The 25,202-nt window shown below is 38.4% G+C and overlaps 2 protein-coding genes across 3 annotated transcripts in view; one reads left to right on the forward strand and one right to left on the reverse strand.

The window, feature by feature from the left end:
* LOC106879770 (cyclin-dependent kinase 17) overlaps nt 1–992 on the reverse strand; it is a 71,247-nt gene extending 70,255 nt beyond the window's left edge. The window contains exon 1 of the mRNA XM_052973151.2: nt 796–992. The gene's annotated coding sequence lies outside the window, so the exon portion shown is untranslated. The remainder of the gene's footprint in view (nt 1–795) is intronic.
* A 1,260-nt stretch (nt 993–2,252) lies between these two features.
* The window catches only part of LOC106879243 (UDP-xylose and UDP-N-acetylglucosamine transporter), a 30,971-nt gene continuing 8,021 nt past the window's right edge, over nt 2,253–25,202 (forward strand). The window contains exons 1-5 of one of the 2 annotated variants that reach the window (XM_014928733.3): nt 2,253–2,440; nt 16,681–16,783; nt 20,265–20,314; nt 21,960–22,041; nt 23,281–23,341. In XM_014928733.3, coding sequence (XP_014784219.2) covers nt 2,268–2,440; nt 16,681–16,783; nt 20,265–20,314; nt 21,960–22,041; nt 23,281–23,341 — 469 coding nt within the window. In that variant the 5' untranslated portion in view covers nt 2,253–2,267. Of the gene's footprint in view, nt 2,441–12,445; nt 12,547–16,680; nt 16,784–20,264; nt 20,315–21,959; nt 22,042–23,280; nt 23,342–25,202 lie in introns of those variants that run through there. The other variant, XM_089363540.1, reaches the window with a different exon arrangement.

Here is a 25,202-nt window from a genome sequence, read left to right on the forward strand (position 1 = left end):
GACTTCACCTTTCATCCTTTCAGGGTTGATGAAATAAGTGCCAGTTGAGTGCTCAGGCCAACAAAACCAACTATTTTCCTCCCTCGAAATTTGTGCCTTTAGCAGAAAAAAAAAAAAAAAGGCTTCTGATCTTAACTGATTGGAAGTGTTAATATGTACATGATTTGCTTTGGTGTAAAAGTTGGCCTATAGCAAATATTCTGCTCAGTACCACAGATCTGCTTGTCAGTTGTCTGATCTTAATGGGTTGAGCATGTCCCTTAGTAACTGACAATATGTGCATCTCTGATCACGAGCAGTAGTTGCATAGCATTAGAGCCATGTGTTGAGAGGGACTCTGTGGGGTTTGACTATTTCACCCCTGGAAGCATGGGTGTTTTGTTCATCATCCTTAAACAACCCTTATTCAGAGACCTTTCGAATGAGACAGGCTATTTGATCTGAAGTGAATTCTAACTGGTTCCAACCTGCAAGGAGGTTACCGTGTTGTGTACATATAGTTGTGATGCATGTGCCTGGTGTACCCTGATCATACAGGTAGTCATTATGGATGTGTTGGGCTTTGTATATTTGTACCCCAATGTCACTTTGATGGCATGTAATGCTCTCTCACTTGTTATTATTATTATTATTATTATTATTATTATTGCTTTGATGATTTATTCATCATTGACTTCCTTTTAACTATTTCAATAATTTAATAAACATCACAAAAAATGCACAAAATTGCATGTAAAATAGGAAGGATTTGATATAAACACAAAACAATAGCAACACATTAAATATTATACATACCAATGTGAGACAGAAAAGAACAACAAACTCTGCTGGTGGGACACAGCTAGACTGTTATTCATTTCGGTCGTTGGTGCTCTATCAATGGACCTAGTTCCTTTCTCTTCCTTCTCCCAAATTGGTTCTTATAGGCTTTGATATCATTTACATTAAAATTTTAGTAGTTAATTCGTACTATTGTGAACTTGTTAATATGTTATTTTAACTCCATATGCTTATTATTAACTGCTTATAATATATTATTAAAACCGTTATGTTGGTAGTATTATTGATCAAATAGTGCTATACAACAGCTGTTTATGCCTGGACTGTAATTTCATTTGCTAAACCTGGTGAGATATTGTACTATGTTTATCTCAGTTTTAGTATAGCTATGATACATCCTTGTTTGTGTGCTGTGAAAGGTGACCAGAAAGGTTGGTGATAGGAAAGGCATCTGGTTGTCTTGCAGAAAACTGCCCATCCTGCACCAGCAAGAAAAGGCAGACATACGATGATGATGATGATGATGATAGTGATGATGATGAAACATGGGGAATATAAGATATACTCCCCATCCCTTACCCCCTGCTATTTCCTTCATGTTGTTGTGGTTATTCAGTTTGTTAGATGTCTCTGTTGCAGGTTCAGAAATAACCGAAGAGAAGAATGACTGGTGTCACACAAAAAGCACTGGTGATGGTGTCACGTAAAAAGCATTGGGGACGGTGTCATGTAAAAAGGTGAAAATCGCCCAGTACACTCTGTAAAGCGGATGGCACTAGGAAGGGCATCAAGCTGTACAAACCAAGCCAGAACTGACAAGGGAACTTTATGTGGCCCCTGGCCTTGTCAGCTTCTGTCAATCCATCCAACCCATGCCAGCATGGACAACAGATGTTAAATGATGAGGATGGTGGTAACGGTCAGGTTGAAGGGTGGATGTAGTGAATTACAGTTTCTATAAATCTGTAAAAATCATTATTTTTCTCCATCCAATTGCACTCCTACAGGTGTGTTGCAATAACAATTTTTGCCAGGTGCTAAAAAGAATTCCTCACCTCTGCTCTAACACAAATTGATATTTACAGTTTCACTTACCACTGCCATCACTTTTTGAAGAATTTGGCTTTTCTTGTTAGGGTTACACTCCAAAATTGTAGAATTTTTCTATTGTAAAAATTGATAACAGGCACAGGAGTGGCTGTGTGGTAAGTAGCTTACTTACCAACCACATGATTCCGGGTTCAGTCTCACTGCATGGCACCTTGGGTAAGTGTCTTCTATTATAGCCTCGAGCTGACCAAAGTCTTGTGAGTGGATTTGGTAGATGGAAACTGAAAGAAGCTTGTATATATATATATATCGAACCCACAATCTAGCGATTGTGAGTACAACAGCCTAACCACTGGGGCATGCACCCTCACTGTGTTTGATTATTATGTTCTCTAATATTAACATTTTTATTGCCAGTCCTATATCGCCAATAACATATGTTCTGTTATATTATGTCGTGTGTTTCTCTTATGATTCTGTATCGTTTATATTTCAGTGAAGTCCCCAGCAGTGGCAACATCATAACATTCAGTCAGTTCCTTTTTATTGCTATTGAAGGGTTCATCTTTACCCTCAAGATGGGGAAAGTGACTCCAGTTATTCCACTGAAGTAAGTTTTCTTATTTTAATTCTCTGTCAAGGACTGTGTCACAAAGGTGTTTGCACACTGTAGCTGCATGTATGTGGTGTAACAACACCTTGCAAACATTTAATAGTGAGTTTTATTTCAATGCACTGGTAATTTTCAGGTTGGTCTTGAATTAGAAAGTGTTAACAAGTCAACACAGTTGAAAGAATAATTCTGTAGCATTCATTAATAGTTGATTACAAAATCTCTGTACTTAAGCTTGCTAAGACAGGAGAAAGTATATACATTAGATTTAAGTCAACCAACTATAACGACATACCAAGGTTTGAGCAGAAGCAGTGAAAACGACTATTATAAACAGCTAGAGAGTGTGTGGGGCTGAACTGCAGGTTGCCACACGCTGGGTTCAAGTTCCACTGGGGGTCGACTTTACTCATTTTCCCTTTCAGGATCAATACAATAAGTACCAGTTGAACCCTGGAGTCGATGTAATCAACATAGCCCCCCACCCCCACCCCTGAACTTGCTGGCTTTGTGCCAAAGTTTGAAACCAATATTTGCTCACTTATAGCAATGCCAAACTTCTTTAGTAGAATTAAATCTTAGGGAAAACGAGTTTCTTTGATTTCTAAACCGGTTTCTTCCGGTTAAAACAAGAGATTTTAAAGAATTTTAGCTGATGTTGATCATAATGCTTGTCTTGTGGTTTCTTCATGTTATAAAATATCTGCTCCAAGAATTTGTACAAATACCCAAATATACCAAGAACAATGGATATAAAGTGACGATGATGAAAGGATTGCATTCTAAACCATAGAAATATATTTTAAATAACTTTTTTGAAAGATGGTTTATAATTTATCTAATTATCTCTTTATATTGGCAGCAATTGTAGATTGTTGCCATAGAAACAAAAAAACTATTTGGCATCGAAAGGAATTTTAATTTGGAGGAAGAGGATATAGAACCCTATAGCATAACAAAGGAGTCTCTAAGTGGTAACTCAGTGTGTCAGAAATAGTAGCTAAGTCTCCCTCAGATTTCACCTTACTATCACAAAATAAATGGCATAGTGGTTAAGAGTGCGGGCTACTAACCCCAAGATTCTAAGTTCGATTCCAGGCAGTGACCTGAATAATAATAATAATAATATCGAAAAAGAGGTTTGTGTCCCAACCACATGTTCAGTCCATGTTCAGTCCCACTGTGTGGCACCTTGGGCAAGTGTCTTCTACCATAGCCTCAGACAACCAAAGCCTTGTGAGTGGATATGATAGAAGGAAACTGAAAGAAGCCTGTCGTGTGTGTGTGTATCTTTGTGTTTGTCCCTCTCTTCACCGCTTACAAAGTGATGCTCCAGGATGGCTGCAGTCCAATGACTGAAGCAAGTAAAATAGTGATGAGATTTTTTTATAAGGATAATCAATTCTGCTTCTCATGCTATGACATAAATATTTGTGTGTGGGATGTCTTTCATATTTAGAACTTGGCTTGAAAAATGCTTTGTCAGCAGGGAAACCTTTGGTACCAGAGAAGTAACAAAACTTCCATTTAAAATGTGGCTGTATGACTACATACACATACAGCCCTACATATCGTAAAATTATTCTGTTAATTGTTGTTATTTGTACTGTAATTTCTCATTCTTCTCTACACATAGTATTGTTACTCTATCATTATACTGTATCAGTAGAGTTACACATCTATAGCTTCCTATATCCATCAAACCCACAAACATGGAATGAAACACTAACACCTAATGTACCAGTTTTAGGGTGGAATTGTTTGCCTGAATAAATTAAAGATAAAATATCTCCTCCATTGATGACATTTCAGTTTTATCCTCTAGCTCCCATATTAGCCCCCAACCTTTAGCTATTCCTTGCATCTGTCTACCACTTTAGCATCTCCTTTACGTTATCAGTTATCTTATCACTAACCAGTGAAGTGATCTAAATGCTGCTCTGTTGTCAGGGAAAGCAACTTTGGGTCTTGAAGGGACTCCAAGTCTCACATTGGCATCGGTGAATCTTGAAGGGACAAATTTGTCTCCTATTTTCTAAATAACTAGGGGAGATGTCTTTATAAACCACAAGGGCTGACTAAAATGAGATTTAGCTCCAATTTTTGTATTATGGAGATGAGGAATGAATTTGCCACAGGGCTGGATGCTAACCTGTCATAGGTAACATCTCCTCCCTTGTAAATCTATAAACTCTCTCTCTCTCACCCTCCCTCTCTCTCTCTCTCTCACACACACCCTCCTTCCCTCTCTCATACATATATTGGCACATACATATTCTGGGCCACATGGTTTCAGGTTCAGCCCCTCCACTTATGACACCTTGCACGAGTGTCTTTTACTCTAGCTCTGGGCTGACCAATACCTTGTGAGGGGATTTGGCCGATGGAAACTGAAAGAAGCCCAGTGTGTGTGTGTGTGTGAAAACATATCCAGCTATGGGGAAATAATACCTCACTTGGTAACAGGAAGGGCATTTGGCTATAGAAAATCTGTGTCAGTAGACTCAGTCTGACCTAAGCAAACAATGGAAAAGTGAGTATTAAAATGACACACACACACAGTGTCCATAAATTACCTTCACAATTAGAAAAATTCAGAAAAATATTAGGTTAACTCAGCAGGTTGTGTGCGACCAATGGAGTTCACATGGACGTGTTCTGATGTTTTTAATAAAACTTTTATTTCTTTGCCTCTGTTTTTTTCAAGAAACTCTGCTGAGTCATCCTAACATATTCTTTTCTGAATTTTTGAAATTGCAAAGAAAATTTATAGACATCCTGTGTTTGTGTATATATATATATATATATTCTGTACAATGACAACTTGCTTTTGCTTCACTGTTGAATTGTTAATTCACTTCTTTCGCTGCTTGACCATTTTTATCTCCAGAACAATTTATTTGACATTTCTGTTTTCTTTAATTCCTTCATAGCAACAAGATAATTGAATGAAATAAATTATTGTTCCACCTACCTACAGGTCATGAGTTCAAGTTCAGTGCTTTTTCAAAATCCTGCTTTATATCTGTTCCGACCACATTATTCTCTATAGCTTCATTTCACTCTGATAGCAGCAATACGTACCAGAATATTTTGAAAAATCTCATCTGGGATAAAACAGTGTCTTATTCAGAGAGAGACTCCTGTCACAACCACTACAAGTCATGGCTCCTGGGATAAGCTCTGAACCTTAAAACCTCCCTCAGGGTTTAGGAGAAATTTTTAAAAAACATTAAATAAACTGAGATGTACTTGCATAGCAAGTGACCTGATCTGAGATCGTGTGCTGAAACAAAAACAATTGCAGTGTGGAAGGTGTTTCTAAGCCATTTAAAAACACACAAAAACTGTTAGATTCACTTCAACATTTAAATTTAATTTGCCAAAATATTTTCATCACTTTGAGACTGTGACCTGTTCACTGACAAAATTCCGTGCTGCATTAAATAAACTGTATGCCAATAGATCTGTTTTTCTAACTTCTAAAGATGGCTACAATTTTAGGTGAAAAATGGAAAACTGTTCTCTCCTGTCTTTTCCATTAATATATTCTTTGTTTTTATTTGTTAAGCATGAAATTTGATAACAAAAAAAACACTCAGATGTATTTTTTAACTAGTACAAATACACACACACACATTTTCTCTCTCTCTCTGACTCCACTCACATAAGTTTACTGTAGCTTATTACATAATGTAGTCCAAGATACACTGTGGCTTAAAAAGACAGGATCATCATAACTTTAATTTTAATAATTATATTTGACCACCTGGGACTCAACAACAATATAAAAACCCATGAATATTAATACTCTTACTAATTACTGTGGGCTGGCAGAATCGTCAGCCAAAACACTTTCTAGCATTTCATTTGTCTTTATGTTCTGAGTTCAAATTCCAATGAGGTCGACTTTGCCTTTCATTCCTTCAGGGTCGATAAAATGGGTGCCAGCTGAACACTGAGATCAATTTAACCAAGTTAGCCCCTCTCCCAAACCTGCTCCCCTCGTGCCAACATTTGAAACCACCATTATTATCACTTCTGGTGGTAAGCTGGCAGAATCCTTAGCGTGTTGGACAAAACACTTGGCATTTTGTTTTGTTTTTACTCTCCTCATTCAAATGCTGTCATGTTCAACTTTCATCCTTTTGGGACCAATAAAATGAGAATAGTTAAGCACTGGGATTGATGTAATCAACGGTCGGGTTCATTTTTAGTGTTCTCATTTGTGAGAGCAGTTGAGTTTATTTCAGATATTCTCATTTTATAAATCATCTCTTGCTAATCGTTGAGAGAATGTTGGTGTTGCCTTGGTGAAGGTTTGTGCTCTCTCAGTGATCTTCTTATTGTTGTTATTATTATTATTATTATTACTAAGGCAGTGACTTGGCAGAACTGTGGACATGCCAGGCAAAATGCTTAGTGCAGTTCATCGATTTTTACATCCCAAGTTAAAATTCTGCTGGGGTCAACTTTGTCTTTCATCCTTTTAGAGGTCAATAAAATAAGTACCAGTTGTGTGCTGGGGTAATTGTAATCGACTTACCTTCTCCCCTAAAATTTCTGGCCATGTGCTTATAATAGAAAGGATTATTATTATTTGTATTGCGAAGTGGAATGTTAGAAGTGGTCTGTTCTAGTAATTGCTGCAAGTTATTAATAGTAAAGGTCTTGTTGACCCGTGGTGTGCTGGGCAGATCTAGTTGACCCACAACATTATGGACCAAGGCTACCGAACTCAGAGAGGTTGAAAGAATTGTTTGTTTGTAAAGAAGGCGTGGTGGCAGCGGCGGTGGAGCAAGGAGTCAGTTGACATTTGAAAAAGAAAAGTGAAACATTGTTTCTGCCTTCCTGAGAACTAATTCTATGAGAATGGTAACGAAGTTTGATGTGAAAAATAATAATTAGATTTTCATGTAACCATTGTTTTAATCTTGTTTAGCCAGACACAGATGCATATATATATGTGTATGTAATGTATGTATATATATACATATGATATATATTATACATATGTATGTAATGTATGTATATATATATATATATATATACACATATGTATGTATATATATATGTATATATATATCTATATATATATATAATGTATATAATGTGTGTGTGTATGTATATATATATATATATATATATGTATATACACATATGTACATATATATATATGTACATAAATATGCGTATATATATGTGTATATATACATGCACACATGTATGTATATGTATGTGTGTGTGTGTGTGTAAGTGAAGTAAGAAAATAGTGAGGACAGGGAGCTTCTTACAATGTGAAGTTGAATAACTCCACACGCACACACACACACACACACATGATCGTTGTTGTGTGTCTTTGTGGAGACAGATGGGCTCCTGTTGTTAGATTCTTATTCTGTCTTCTTAATTCAGTCTTTCGACCCCTTCATTCTGTCTCGCACTTTTTCTTGTTCTATATTTAATCACTTGTTTAAGTCTTACTGTCCTTGGTCACATAATGTCATCACCTGCTCTCTCTCTCTCTCTCTCTCTCTCTCTCTCTCTCACACACACACACTGGCTCCCGTGCAGGTAGCACATAAAAAACACCTTTTGAGCATGGTTGTTGCTAGAACCACCTGACTGGCTCTTGTGCCAGTGGCACATAAAAGCACCCACTACACTCTTGGAGTGGTTGATGTTAGGAAGGGCATCCAGCTGTAGAAACTCTGCCAGATCAGATTGGAGCCTGGTGTAGCCTTCTGGCTTGCCAGTCCTCAGTCAAACCGTCCAACCCATGCCAGCATGGAAAGCAGACATTAAATGATGATGATCTTGGTACAAAATTTTCACCCCTTCATAGTGTTTTGTATAAGTTGCACCCCAGTATTTTTCAGTTAAATTCAACTATAAAACAGTGTGATGTACACATGAGTAAATGAGGTAACTTTATTTACAAAAGATATTGTCTATATCAGTGTTTTTCATAGATGGAATGGAATGTGAGGAGATGCCCTTTTCTGATAGGGCTCCTGGCGATTGAAAGGGGTTGGATAAATTGCAACATTTAATAAAAAGAAGCGATTTGAAGCTCTTAATTTTTTACCCATACCTTGGTAAAGAGAGAAGAGTGATGTGGAATTCAACTCTATTTTTAAATGATAAAAGAGAGAGAGGAGACAAAAAACATTGCTAATATATTTCTGTGGGTAGGGGGGGGGTGGAATTATGGATTTACAGGTTTACATGATTTTTAAGAATCTACTGCTTATTTGTTAGAACATGAGTTTCTGAGATTAGACTTCTGAGTTCCATTTTCAGGTATTACCAAGTTTAAAACAAGTCTGAGACCTACTAAGTGTTAATCAAATCATCAGAGTGTTACTCTAGATATAGAGATAAATTATCAATATTATTATATCAAGGAAATTTGTAAGAAGTATTGATAAAATTATAATGTATTGATCTTATATTCTTAACACCAGTTCAGCTGAGGTGAGAACACCTGTCTCCCGAAATACAGTTTGTGTTTGCTATGAAATCTGATGCATTCTGGGTATTCCAATAGAAAAGAGGTCAAACCAAAATTATCTCCCTTTTAAAATTCAACAGATTTCACTATTTACAGGTAGAGTTAGATTTGGACATAAAGTCAACCAGCTGCAGTTTAGGACCTTACTAACCACAATGACCTCAAAATCATTAAAGGACATAATAAAGGGCCTCCAAGCTTTATATAGTTTAACCCTTTTGTTATCAACCCAGCTGAAACCGGCTCTGGCTCTAAGTACAAATGTCTTGTTTCCATAAGTTTTGAATTAAAATCTTCCACCAGTTTCAGAAATGGACATTAAATGATGATGCCAAATACTGCTGGGGCAGAAATACCACATTACCAAATAGCTCATTGGCTGACAGAAACCTGAAGAGCTCCAAGATCTCTTGGCTTAGTACTAGATCTCAGTAGTGTGTGACACTGAAGTAATACAAAAATTCAACCTCTCTCTGTAATATAGTATGTCAAACCATCACTAACTGCAAGGATTTTGATGCTGAACTTCAAATAGCTGGGTTCGTAGTGTTTGAAGGAAGGTTGAAGAAATACAGAACCTCTGAGGCTGTAATGTATTGAAACCAAAAGAATTCCAACCAAGTATAAACTGATATTCTATACCTGCAGCTCTATTATAAGGATATGTTTCAGATGTTTTCTTATTACATTCTCATATTTGGAGATATTGGAATTCGAATGATTGGTGTGTGTTGAAGCCATAAATGTTTGCTTATATCAACAAAATACTGGGTAGAGGACATGTTAGAATTATTGAATCTAATACATTGGAAATGTTCATATTCTGACTTAACAGACAACTAATATTCAATATCTACATAATATTCCAATTTTCATAGACAACTCTGTGTGTGCTTTTGTGTGTGTACATACATACATACATACATATGCATTCATTTGAGTGCTGCTTTGTATTGTAGATCAGCATTTGCAATTCAATCCATTCAGATATGAAGTTTCGAGTAGCTGCATAAGGTCTCAGCTATATACATACACACACACACACACACACACACACAAACACATATATATGCACGTGTGTGTGTGTAAACAAATGAAGATTGGTTGTCAAGTGGTGGATGCGTGCACACACACACACACACCCATCACCATCACCGTCATCATCATCGTCATCATTTAACGTCCACACTTTCAGCCTGAGAATTCATTCAGAAGGCATTGATCAGCTGAGGTGTTATTGTAAACATCAATTGCTCAAGGTGGCTCACAGTGGGACTGAACCAGAAACCATGTTTCAGTAATTAGACTGTGGCCATGCTGGGATACCTACTTGAAGACTATTTTAGTCAGATGAATCAACCCCAGATTTTTTTTTGTTTTTTTAAGCCTGGTACTTATTCTGTTGGTCTGTTTGGCCAAACCACTAAGTTATAGAGATGTAGAGACACCAACACCAGTTGCTAATGTGATGTCTAAGGTGATGCAGGAAAAGTGACTTGAGCAGACCAGGAAGCTGATCAACAAGATGAAACACCCACTGAAGCCTGGTATGCTGAGGCACTTTTCTGGCGAGGATTTCTGTCAAGACCAGAAGATCAACTCTCATAATAACAAGTGGTTTGCTGTCTCACCTAAGGACATGGTCCTGAGTCACGCAGACAAAAATTTCTGGTGACAATCATGGTCTTCAGTGTTGTCAGCAGTGAAGGTGATGTCATTGTACCCCACTTCTTCCCTGAGGCTGAACACTGACAGTTACATCTCTGTTCTGAGCTAGGTGATGAAGCCCTGGATTAACTGTGTAGCTGCAAGGAGGCTGTACATGTGTCACTAAGGCTCTTCCCCCTGCTACACCAGCCAGAAGACCCAGGCACGTTGGAGAATTTCTTTGATCACACAGTACTTGACATTTGACCTCCTAACTTGCTTGACTGCAACCCCCCTTGACTTCTTTGTGTGGGACACAGTGGAACAAAAGATGAGCAAATCATCCGGTATTATGAGGGTCTTTAGGTGCCTCAAGCTGGAAATAGGGATGGAGGTCTGTAGTTAGTTCTGAGGTCACCTGGAGGCTGTCATTGAGTCAAAGGTGGGTTCATTGAGTAAGATCGATGGAACATGTCATGAAAAGAAACTGATCCAAATTTGAACATATCTCAAAACAAGAATAAAAACACTTTTTTCTTGAGACAGTCAACAAACAAACGAATACTGTCTGCACCCTGTATGTATATAGATATATATATATATATTTACGACAAGCGTCTTTCAGTTTTCATCTACCAAATCCACTCACAAGGCTTTGGTCAGCCTGAGGCTATAAGTAGAAGACACTTTCTCAAGGTGCCACACAGTGAGACTGAACCTGGAACATTGTGGTTTAGAAGCAAGTTTCTTACCACACAGCCATACCACTTTGTACTTTCATATTACATTTCGACACAATATATTTATTTATTTTCATATAATCTGTACAATGTAATGTAAAAAACAATATTGTGATGTTTATGGTCCCTGTAGCTCTTCTAGAAAAATTAAGATATATTGCCAAAAAAAAAAAGCTGTCTTCTCACTGCCACCCCACCCCATCTCCTATCTCTACTGACCACCTCTTTATAATTCCCCCACCCCACCCCATCTCTATATCTCTGCTTCTACAACATAGTCTGAAATCAATATAATGTAGTCAACTTTATTTACAGATGAAACTTGTGAATTGATATCTGCTGCATTCACTTAGGTTTCTCTCTCTCTCTCTCTTTCTCTCTATAAAACCAAAATATAACAGTCTTGAAAATATCTTTTTCATTCACTATTACCTCTCTCTCTCTCTTTCTTCCCCACCCTCTCTGTGCAACACAAACACATGTAACTGACTGTCTGGCTGCCTCTCCCCCCCCCCTGCTTATATTTCTTTCTCTCTCTCTCTCTCTCTCTCTCTCTCTCACACACACACGCATAGACACATACACACACACACACACACACGCATAGACACATACACACACACACACATAGACATACACACAAACACACTCACATCCACAAACACACATGCATAAACACACACAAACTCTCACACACACTCACACAAGCACAAACGCACACAAATACACATACACTTACAAACACACACACTAACAAAAACACACTCAGACACATACACACACATACACAAGGACACACTCTCATGCCCAAATACATGCACACAAGCATCTACAAACACACATTAACACACAAACACAAACTACTGATGATTGTCTGACTGCCTCTCTCTCTCCCTATCCCTCCTTCTCTCTGATTGTCTGGCTGTCTTTCTCTCCTCTTCCTTCACCCTATTTCTCCTCCTCTTCCTGACTAAATAAGATATAAAAAAAGTATAGTTGTTTAACCCCAGGTCAGCTCTCACTGAGTAGATATGATCAAAAGCATTCCAGTCAAAAGTACCTTTGTTTCTTTTTTTTCTTTTCGTCCTATACGAAGCAAACCCAGCACAAATGCACCATAACCCAGCACGTCCTCTTCCTAAAACAATAGAATGTGATTTAAGTCAGATGTGACTGCTATTTTTAGCAAATCGAGAGAGCAGGTAGGTGCTCCCTGCTTGGCAGCTGTTCTATTCACCTCCCCCCCTCTTATTGTTATCCTTTCTCTGTCTGCTTCTCTCCTCCTTTTCCTCTTTAAGGTATAAACACAAATCTGTTGGAGATGCCCAGCTCTACAACAGCTACACTACATTACTATCTCTCTCTCTCTCTCTCTCTCTCTCTCAGCTACAGTACCATACTAATCTCTCTCTCTTTCTCTCTCTTGGCTACAGTACATTACTAATCTTTTTCTCCTTTCCTTTCTAGTGTGTGTGTGCGCATATATATATATATATATATATAGATATATATATATATATATATATATATATATATAAACACATACTCACACACATATATACACCTATATATTTATACTATATATATATACACACACACACTCACACATAGACCTACATATAAATTTATACTCATACGTACATACTCATGCATGCAGACATACATACACACACATGCATACACACACATATACATGCACACACATATACATATACATACACGCTCCCATATACACACACATACATGCACACACATATACATACACACATATACATACACGCCCATATACATATACACACCCATATACATATACACACACATATACATACACATACATATATACATAGACACATACATACACATATATACATACATACACACATACACATATATAACACACAGATATACATACACACATATATACATGCACACACACATATCTTGCAGTCCTCCACTAATCTCGGCCTCCCCCCTCCCCTCCAATCTATGTCTTAGACTAAATAAGAGATATAATAAAATAGGCTATCTGTTAGTAAATCTGGAATGAAACAGCATCATCTCCTACCTACATCTGTGGTTACTATAGCTTGTTGTCATAGCAACTGATGATGATGAGCAAAATCATCATCACCACCACTCCCTCCCTACCAATTCACAATATCAGTCCAAACTGATAAGAGGAGGTGGGAGAAAGTAGTGGTCCTGGTGGTGGTGGTGGTGGTGGTGGAGGTGATAGGGGCCCTGACTTTCTTTTCAATTTCTTACATGAACTCACCTTTTATGAATTGAATAACTATATGTATGATCCACACATACACACACATAAACACACACACACACACACATACTCACACATATTAACACACACATATGTGCATTTTTTATCATTTTTTACACAAAAATTTTATATATATGTTTGCGAGAGAGAGATATTGACAGATTACACACACTGTTATACTAACACATTCTTGCACAGATATTGACTGATCATCATATGTACATATACACACACACATACACACACAAAGTAGCTTGCTAACCAGCCACATGGTTCCAGGTTCAGTCCCAGTATATGGCACTTTGGTAAGTGTCTTCTACTATAGCCTCAGGCCGGCCAAAGCCTTGTGTGGATTTGGTAGATGGAAACTGAAAGAAGCCTGTCATATATATATATATATATATATATATTTGTATATGTTGTGTGTCTATGTTTGTCTCCCCACATTGCTTGACAAGTGATGTTGTCCCCGTAACTTAGCGCTTCAGCAAAAGAGTCCGATAGAATAAGTACTGGGCTTATAAAGAATAAGTCCTGGGGTCGATTTGTTCGACTAAAGGCGGTGCTCCAGCATGGCCGCAGTCAAAATGACTGAAACAAATATAAGAATAAAAGAATATATAGATATATATGCACACCACAAATACACATCCCTATAGACACTATATACAAACCTGCACCCAGTACTTGGGCAGTTGCATGGGTTTTCACTGGTCTAGGGACCCAATTGCAATCTATGTATGCTGTGGCTTGCCATCAATAAATACTTTGGGGCCCAGTACATTGACTTCCCTGGAGGCCTCATTAGTCTAGGGACCCAATTCTGATCTATGTATGTTTGTGCTTGCTGTCAATAAATGCTTTAGGGCTCAGTGCATTGATTTGCCCTAGGCCTACAGGGCTTCTGAGATGGCCCTGCCTACATTCACTTTATATATATACATAAACGCACACATACACACACACATTGGTTTCAAGTTTTGGCACAAGACCACCAAAACCAGGGAGGGGAATGTCAATTACATTCACCTGGTACTTATTTTATCAACCCCGAAAGGAGGAAAAGCAAAGTCGACCTTGGTGGAATTTGAACTCAGAACATAAAGACAGGCGACATGCCACTAAGCATCTTGCTTGGCATGCTAATGATTCTGCCAGCTCCTCACCCCCCCACACACACACACACACACACAAACACATAAACATACATGCTTCCAACATTTGCTACATACACATGTATACTCACAGCATTCATATATACACTCATGTAGCCATGGACACACATGCATCACTAAGGCACACACTACATTCATATTCACACATGCATTCACACACAAGCATTTAAACACATACATTCACCTCCATGCATTCAGACACTTGCAATCACGTGTTCACATCCACATGTTCACACATGCTCGATCCTCAAATACACACACACACAGCCCCACAAACACATGCATTTATGCATTCATGCACACTCACATTTACACACTCACTCGGTCCAAACACACTCAGTTTTACATCAATTATTATTGATTTGTTTTTTCAAACACAAAGCTGATATTTCTAGATTATCTATTATTTATTAGTGGATTGAGTATATCCCCCAGTGTATTACAGGTACTTGGCTTATCACAAATAGTGTTGACTATGGGCAGATCTGAAGTCAATGCTGTTTTGGTCATCACCAAAGACAATCATAGAACCTCTGTATCAATCATGGTCAAACTGCAACCCATGGGGCCCTCTGAATGGTGTGCCTAACAAAAGATCATCTTCAGTTCTTTTAGTAGAACGGTCCACCTGATAATAAACCAGGTCTCATGCAGCTTGCTTCTCAAAAATGGTTTCTCATACTTACACCATATTATTATAATCACTAGCATAGTTGGGAGGGTGGGCAGTCCACCCCAGATGGCACTTTTGGGTCTACTGTAAGGAATATGTAACTTTTGTGGGGTCTGGGGGCAGCGCACACTCCAGTTACGCTAGTGATTATAGTGAACTTATTGTATACAGGGCTCAGGTGCTCCACAAATCATCAGAAAAGGTAGCCAAAAGTGCACGAACAGGACATAAGAAGAGAACAACAAAGGAGTTGTAAAAATGAAAAAAAATAGGGTGGGGTGCATATGATGTACTGTTGGTGAATTTCAGGAAGCAGAGAAGTTTTGTTAAAAATAACAGCTAAATCTCCCTCAAATTTGTTAAAGATAGTGGCTAAATCTCCCTCAAATTTGTTCATACTGTCTTAAAAAAAGGTCATTGGAATAATATTTCTGGAAAAACAATGACAGAAAAGAAATACAAGATGATGTCTGGAATACTGTTGATTAAAGATTTGTGTGATTAAGATTTAACAGCAGCTACAAATCAATAAGAACGAAGCTTCTGAACAAATCTATAAAACAGAGTTTGATATTGCATTGAATTGATTTGTGATCCTTCACTGGACACTGGTGTTGTTATTGTATAGGCTGGGTCAGTCAGTAGTATGTAGGGAGTTGGTTGTTGTCGTCGTTGTTGCTACTGTTGTGTAGGCTTGGTCAGTCTAAGTTGACCAATGCTATATGGGGAGTTAATTGTTGTTATTGTATAGCCTTGGTCGAACTGACCAATATTATTTGCTGAGTTCACAACTTGTGAAGTAAACACAGCAATGTCACTCAGCACACTGCCCCATGAAGGTCACTGCTAGCTCTCACTGTGCACGCAACTGTATGTGCTGCCATCTGTTGGCATGCTACAGAACTAGTCAGAGAACTTTTTGATACATACACACAGACTTACATATTCTTTTCTACTCTAGGCACAAGGACCGAAATTTTGGGGGAGAGGGCCAGTCATTTGGATCGATCCAGTATGCAACTGGAACTTAATTTATCGGCCCTGAAAAGTTGATCTCGGCAGAATTTGAAATCAGAACATGAAGACAGACTAAATACCGCTAAGCATTTCGCCGCAGATATACATATACACATATAGATATATTATATACACACACAAACATATTTTTATTGATTGAAACTAACCTGTTTGTCATTTGTCTCTTTTAAAGGAACTATATAGTAATGGTAACCATGTTCTTTGCTGTCCAAGTTATCAACAATTTAGCATTAAATTTCCATATTTCAATGCCACTTCATATGATATTTCGATCTGTAAGTATCCTTCTGTTTTTTCTTTTTTTTTTCTTTTCTTGTCTCATCTTTACATGATTTAATTAAAAAAGGTCAGGTCAACACCCACAACATTTTACAGGATTTGTGAGATTAGCACTATAGTTTTTTTTTTTTTGTCATTTAGTCACATCCATGACCCCTTTTCCAAAGTCTCTGAGACTGGTTGGAAAGAAGGAGAAAGGTATCTTTAGACTAAGAGCCTGACTCAACTGGATGCCACTAGAGGTCCCTAAGGATTTAGCTCTAGGTGGTGATGCTAAATCATGCAGGAGATCGAAAGAGTTCTCTCTGTTCTTTACCAATTCAAAGTTTGATATCAATTCTGTTCTATATTCAAAGTTTGATATCAATTCTGTTCTATATTCAAAGTTTGATATCAATTCTGTTCTATATTCAAAGTTTGATATCAATTCTGTTCTATATTCAAAGTTTGATATCCCCACGAAGGCAGTAGCCTAGGTTTATCTCTTGATTCTCTATTCCATTTTATTTGGCATACTTATGTATGACTGGATGCCTCTCCTATTGACAAACACTCAATGGATTGTACTGGACGAATTTTATCATTCTATTGGTACAAGAAATGTTTGTCCAATGTGGAGGTGAGGGGGGGAGAGTCCCTTTAGTTTGTGTTTGGGAGGTGGGTGTGTGTGTGTGGGGTATTACCACTCTCTTAAATGTGTAGCCCATCATGTGGTTTTTCGGAGCCCACACCTTCTTTATTGGTAACTATTACACAGTTCAGTACCACCGACAGCTGCAGACTGATATGTGATAGGGGTGGTGGTGATGGTAGTATTACTAGTAACTATCACACAGTAATACCACCAGCTGCTGTAGGCTGTGGAGCCGTTAACAGACATCCAGTAGTAGTGGTGGTGGTGGTGGTGGTGGTGGTAGCAGCTATTATTCAGTGCTACTAACATCTGGGGTTTGCAGTTTTAATAGTTATAGTAGTAGTAGTAGTGATAGGGTTAACATGGTTGTAAGTTATAGCAGTTGCAACAGCTGCTGTTATTCGGTGCTCTGAGCATCTGTGGCCTGGAGTTATAATAGTGACAGTCATGGCAATAATTGTTTTTAATTAAGGTTCAAGGCCAGCGATTTCTCAAAGGAAGGAGTTAGTCAATTACATCGACCCCTACCACTTGAGTGGTATTTTATTTTATGAACCCCGTGGAGGAAGATTAAAGGGAAAGTTGACCTCGGTGGCAAGATTTGAACTCAGAATATAAAGGGCCTGAAGAAATACCAACTCTAATGATAGGGTTAACATAGTAGTAGTAATAGTAGTAATAATAGTAGCAACAGTAGTAATAGTAGTAGTAGTAGTAGTAGTAGTAGTAGTAGTAGTAGTAGTAGTAGTAGTAGTAGTAGTAGTAGCAGCAGCAGCAGCAGCAGTAGTAGTTATATGGTAGTAGTAGCCATTCCGCAGCTAACACCCTACAAAAGGGGATTTTACACAACCTCTTGTCATTATTACCGATATGATATGAATTATGTCCATGGAAATATTTAGATGTCCTTAATAACAGCTGCAAAGAATGGGGGTTGAACCTGATTAGGGGATTAGGTGCAGAGGGAGGTGGGGCGGGGTTGATGTGAAGACCCAGTGAAAGGACTCGCATTCACTTACTCCTTTTTTCTAATTTTTTCTCTGCCACCTCTCACCCACACAAACTGACTCATAGCTGTGATACCCCAGGGTAAGTGGAGTGGCAGATTTGTTAAGCTGACTACAAACGTCTCCCTCCTTCCCACCCTCTCTCTCTTTCCCTGTATGTCTGTCTGTCTCTCTCTCTTTGTCCCTCTCACTCTTTCTCTGTGCCACACACACACACATGCACTAACTACTACATGCATATACTTACACAAGCATTTACATGTGTGTATAGTATTTACATACATCCGCATACAAATCAGCTGGTGCCCCTTCCAACAGCAGTCTGATATGACCCCATTCAAATGTGCATCTGCAACTATGTTGCACACAGTTATAAATGCTTACAAACATGGAAGGAATATGTATGTATGAAATGTATGTTGCTGATTGTAGCTGTGTGTATGTAGGTCTGTGTGTGTGTATATATATATATGTTTTGTGTGAAGATTGATGTGTGCATTTGTTGTATGTATAATATATACATCTTTGTGTGCATCTATTTATATCTGTAATAAACATGTCTGTAAATATATATATGTACGTGTGTGTGTGAGTGTATGTATGAAGTGTTGAGGCAATATTTTCACAGCCAACTACCATTCTTCTTCTTCTTCTTGCCACCCCACAAAGCCCAGGTGGGGCTCTCAATGGATGGCTCTACTGCTGTCCATACAGACATCTGAGATTGCATTGATTAGAAGGCCAACTGGTTGATTGGCATAAAATCACACCCAGACATTGATCAGGTGTCTTTGGGAAATTTCGAACCTGGGTTCTCATTCCTAAGGTATTTTTCGATGTTGTTGTTGTTGTTGTTATTATTTTTATTATTATTCAGGTCACTGCCTGGAATCGAACTCGGAATCTTGGAGTTAGTAGCCTGCACTCTTAACCACTATGTCATATGCCTACGGGTATAGATCTCAGTGGTAGTAGCAAATATTTGAACGGGCATATGGCGTAGTGGTTAAGAGAGCGGGCTACTAACCTCAAGATTCCGAGTTTGATTCCAGGCAGTGACTTGAATAGTAATAATAACAACATTGAAAAATACCTTAGGAATGAGAACCCAGGTTCAAAATTTCCCGAAAACACCTGATGAAGGCTGGAGGGTGTATCAGCCTTGTGAGTGGATTTGGTAGACGGGGACTGAAAGAAGCCTATCGCATATATATATATATATATATATATATAAATAAATATGTGTGTGTATGTTTGTGAGTCTGTGTTTGTCCCCCGACTGTCACTTGACAACCAATGCTGGTGTGTTTATGTCTCCATAACTTAGCGGTTCGGCAAAAGAGACCGATAGAGTAAGTACTACGCTTACAAATAAGTCCTGGGGTTGATTTGCTCAACTAAAGGTGGTGCTCCAGCATGGCTGCAGTCAAATGACTGAAGTAAGAGAATAGTGTCAGGCAGCAAGCTGATAGAATCCTTACAGTGCTGGGCAAAATACTTAGCAACATTTTATCCATTTTTATATTCTGAGTTCAAATTCCATTGGAGTCAGTTTTATCTTTTATCCCTTTGGGGTTCGATAAAAAAATAAGTACCAGTTAATTACTGGGGTTGATGTAATCGACATGCCCCCCCTTCCCACAATTACTGGCCATTATTAGTGGTTGTTGAACCCAAGGTGACTCCTGTGATCAAAGATGCTCCAACCATGACTGTCCCACTTTGCAGTAATACATAATATATCGAAGACTAAATTAGTATTAAAAGTGGTTGTTTAGTTGTTTCAAAACAGATAAACCTCTGTCGACTGACATATTTTTCTTGTTCTTCCAACAGGGTTCCTTGATGGCTAATTTAATTCTTTGTGTAATTCTTCTAAAGAAAAGGTAAGTCGATATATTTGTAACCAGTCTTGGCCTTCTGTCCTTGTATTGTCCACTCTTAAACCTCCTCCTCTTATCGGTCTTCAGCTCTCAGACTGTTTTAGACTGTACAGAAGAAGAGATTACTGGAGTATAGACCTACTTTCTTATGATATGGACTAACTCTTTTAGGATGGATGTCAATGTCTAAACTCTGTCTATCAAATATTTTATTTTGACACACACACACACACACTCGACTCTGTTGGTCAGGAATGACCATGGGTGCACCGAAGAGGTTCCCCTCTGGGGTACAAGTCTGGGTGGAAAGCCGCCTCACAACCAAGAGCCTACTCTCGGTAGTAACAGTCAAGATCCAGGAACCTGTCCACTTGATCAAGGGTGCATAATTAAATCAATCATGTATGAGGCAAAAGTTACAGCAACACTAGATGAAAACATAACCAAAAGAAGAGTTACAACGGGTTATGTGAAGGCAACTTCAAAAATCACTAGATATATATATATATAAAGAATAAAGTGTTTTGAATGGCACAACAATGCACTATAATAACAACAATGCACTATAATAACTTGTAATTTAATCATCCAGAGTCTGATATGATATTCCCTAAAGAAGGAATTTTATATTCCGAAATATCATATCAGACTCTGGATGATTAAATTACAACAGTTCTTATGGTCCATTGTTTATATTATGGTGCATTGTTGTGCCATTCAAAACACTTTATTCTTTACAAACAATAAACGATGCTTCAAGCGAATTACAATACTCTCACACACATATATATATATATATAATAGAGAAAAAGTCATGTATCGCCCCTACAGCAAGACAACTAGCTGTTCCTATTCCTCTGTCATACTTTTGCTTTTCAGCACCTGTCAAATTCTACCAAATGGTCCAACCCAGGCCAAGATGTTAAATGATGATTTGTCTCGTCTTGTGGTGGTCTGCCCTTGAGCATGTCCTGTGTATGTAAACCTCCTCCAGCACACTCTATAAGACCTGGGAGGGCCCACAACCCCCTGCTGCCATTAAGTAGATTACTAGAACTTTGGCTACCTTGACTAGACCTGGGATGAATACTGGAGTGGTTTCTCATCACCAGACAGGTGGGATTTGAATTCAGAATGTAGAGAACGGGAAGATATACTGTAAAGCGTTTCTACTGACATACCAACGATTCTGCTGCTTTCCCACCAACATAGCAACATGAAATGAGGTGTTTTGCTCAAGAACACAATGCACTGCCTGGTCTGAGAATTGAACCCACGGTCTAACGTTTGTAAATGCAACAATTTAACTATTAGGCCATGTACCTTCACGCATGCACAAATTGACTCACAAAGCTTTGGTTGGTTTGAGGCTATAGTGGAAGACACTTGTCCAAGGAACCATGCTGTGGGATTGAACCTGAAACCTTATCCTTGGGAAGCAAACTTCTTAACCACACAACCATTCATGTGCTATGGTACACAATAGATAGATCTAATGCAGTAATATTTAAGTATTTCTACTTCTGATGTAATAAAACGAGTAAAAATACAGTTATATTTATGGTCAGTGTTGTAATTAATTATTTAATACAGTAATGAGCATAGCTAATCAATCTAATTCGGTAATATTTCTTTATCTTTATTTCAGATATAAAATGAGTAAATATTTGGCAGTTTTTATGATCAGTGTTGGAATTGTATTTTGTACAATAGCGTCTTCAAAACATCTGGTAAGTTTCTCATCTTCACTCCTGTTACCTTCACTAATCCTCCTTCCTCGGACTCGACCAGCTTCCAAAAACATCTCTTTTTCTCTCATTGTTTGCTTAAGATAGTTGACATCCTCCACACTCAATGTTTTTTCTATGATCTGCCTTACATTTTCTTTTAATGAGGCTAAACTACAGTTAAATATGAACTGGGTTTTTTTTAATTTATTGCCTGAAGTGCTGTAGAGTGTATATATTGGAGGCGCATTGCTTAGTGTGTTAATCTCATGATCGTAAGATTGTGGTTTCTATTCCTGGACTGGGCAACGTGTTATGTTCTTGAGCAAGACACTTCGTTCTCATATTGCTCCAGTCCGCTCAGCTGGCAAAAAGGAGTAACCCTGCAATGGACTAGTGTCCCATCCAGGTGGGGAATATATATGCCATGGAAACCAGGAAACTGGACCTTATGAACCTGGCATGACTCAAGAAGGTAATTTTACCTTTACCTTTTTTTGTAGAATGTACATATGTACGTACATACATACATCATCCTTGCACATGTTCAGTCCACTACTGGACGAAGGCCTCAGTATGTTCTCTCTACTGACCATGGTCTGATGTTTTCCTCATTCAGGTTTGGGTGCCAAAGAATTTTACATGTTAGGGGACAGAATTAATAGCAGTTATTGTGAATCATGTGGCACTTACGAATTCAAAGACCCAGTTTTCAGTGGTGCAATGGGACTAATCTTATCAGATTAGATGGCTTTAATCAGTTGAGTGATGGGAATGCTGAAGAGATTATTTCAAAAGACAGTATGAGAGAAAGGACTGTAGCCCTGGGTAACCTGGTTATAGTATGGCCAACCAATAACTGTAGCATGGGTGCTCTACTGCTGGCATTGGGTGACCTGTAATTGTGTCATTTGAATATATCTCATCCTTTAAATTCATGCAAGTGAAGATGATATTCCACACCCACCTGGAAGATGATATTTCACACTCACCTTGTACACAATGTCCTATACTCATCAAGTAGATAGTGTTTCATACTTACCTGGTAGAGGATATTCATGCCTGCCTGCCGGAGGGTGTCCAACACTCACCAGGTAGATAGAGTCTCATAAGATAACTGGTACATGATGTCTCTTACATATTTGGTAGGTGACCTCTCATTGTCACCTGGTTGCTATGACAATAATGACCGGTCACTGATTTAGGTATTTTGGACATCACTGTCTCTTTTATTATTTTCAGAAACCTCAGGAGGACACAGAAGATGGTGACTCTACCTATGACTATTTCATGTGGCTCATTGGTAAGTCGACTCTTTTATATACTGACTCCAGTTGGTAGACTCTTCTTTTGTACATTTATCATGTGTAACTGTGTCTTGGGTTTGATCTCATAGCACAGCACCTTCCACTTGGGGTAACCAAGTGGAAGGTGCTGTGAGTGGAATTTAGTTGACAGAAACTGCCTTGTGAGTGGAATTTAGTTGACAGAAACTGTACTGAAGCTTGTCACACGTGAGTGTGTCTGTGCTCATATTTGAGTTTGTCTATGTATATGTATACGTATATATGTGTGTATGTGTGCATGTGTATGTGTATATATGTGTGTGTATATATATATATGTACATACACATGCACCTCCTTTTCTATCTCTCTCTCTCTCTGTATATATACGTCGGTATACACAAATCAGAAATGTTTATTTACAGTATCAGATAGTAATTTACAAATTTAACTTTGAAACCTCTTTTATTGCTTTGTTTTGATTCCTCTCTCTTCTACTCCCACCTATGCCCCACCTCCCTCGCCGCCCCAATCTCTTTCTGGCAAGCAAGGTTCTCCTGTACTTTGATATTCATTCCTCTCATCTTTCAACTACCCCCCCCCCCCGCCCCCAACCTCTGCTACTTCGACTGACGTATCAAAAGGAAAAAAATAAACTTGGAACTTGACACCGAGTTATGTCAGCTGTTCAATATGAATTTGCTTCAACAAGTCTTTTATTCTTGATGCCAGCCTGACTGAGACTGTCCCTGGCCCTATGATGCAAACACCTTGTTTTCAAGTGACCTAAATTAGGGCCTCACATCAAACTTTCATATTCATTTAGTGGCCTATGCCAGTACAGCATATCGGCCCATTTAAGAGTACTCTTCAATCATTGGGCAATAACCTGCGCTTGTGGAAACCTGTTGAGTCAAGTGAAATCATTGTCATGGCTGATGACAGTACCACCTAAATGGCACCCTTTCTGGTGGCATATAAAAAACACAGTTCGAGTGTGGTCATTGCCAATGCTGACTGACTGGCTCCCGTGCTAGTGGTACGTAAAAACACCATTCAAGCGTGGTCAGTGCCAGTACCATCTGTTTTTGTTCCTCCATCATACTTTAGCCTTTCACACCTCTACCGTACTTCCACTCAGTCAAGGGGGCTTGCAAATTCCATGATGACCTCACTAGTGCTGGTGCTACAAATAAAGCACTCTATACTGTCTGTAAAGGGGTTGGTGTTAAGAAGGACATCTAACCATAGAAACCATTGCCAAAGCAGACTTTGGAACTCAATGCAGGCCTCCAGTTCATCCTGTTGACGCATCCAACCCATGCCAGCATGGAACAGGGATGTTAAATGATGATGACGATGGTGACTCAATTATTTACTATTTATTCTCTAAATAGCCCATTTAAAGAACAAATTGATTACTGAAAATAATAATTCATTGCAGCTTCACCTCATTGTTGTTGATGCTGTTGTTGTGGTTGCTGTTGTTTTATGTTGCTTCTCTTGTTTTCTTTGTTGTTGTTTTTGATAATGATTCTGCTTCCAATTTTTGCTGCTGCTGAGGATACTCTCGTTTCTTATGATGTTGTTGTTGTTGTTAGTGTTACTACAATTACTGTTCTTCTTGTTACTATTGTTCCTGTTGTTATTGTTACTAGAGCTGTTGTTGTTACCGAAATGTCTGCACGTAATTAATGATTGTCTTCATTAACGAGGGAAATACCTGCAGCTATTCAATGTCTCTGTTGGAGTTAGTTTAATTCTGTTTTTATGTTCCATCAATAGAAGGAACAACTTCTGTTTGTGTACAATAGTTCAGTTTTTGTTTTCTCTGAGCAGTTCCTATCACTGAACTCTACCATTCTCCCACCCCCCACCCC

Source organism: Octopus bimaculoides, chromosome 15 (assembly GCF_046866305.1).
Source record: "Octopus bimaculoides isolate indiv1 chromosome 15, ASM4686630v1, whole genome shotgun sequence".
Taxonomy (NCBI): Eukaryota; Metazoa; Mollusca; class Cephalopoda; order Octopoda; family Octopodidae; genus Octopus; species Octopus bimaculoides.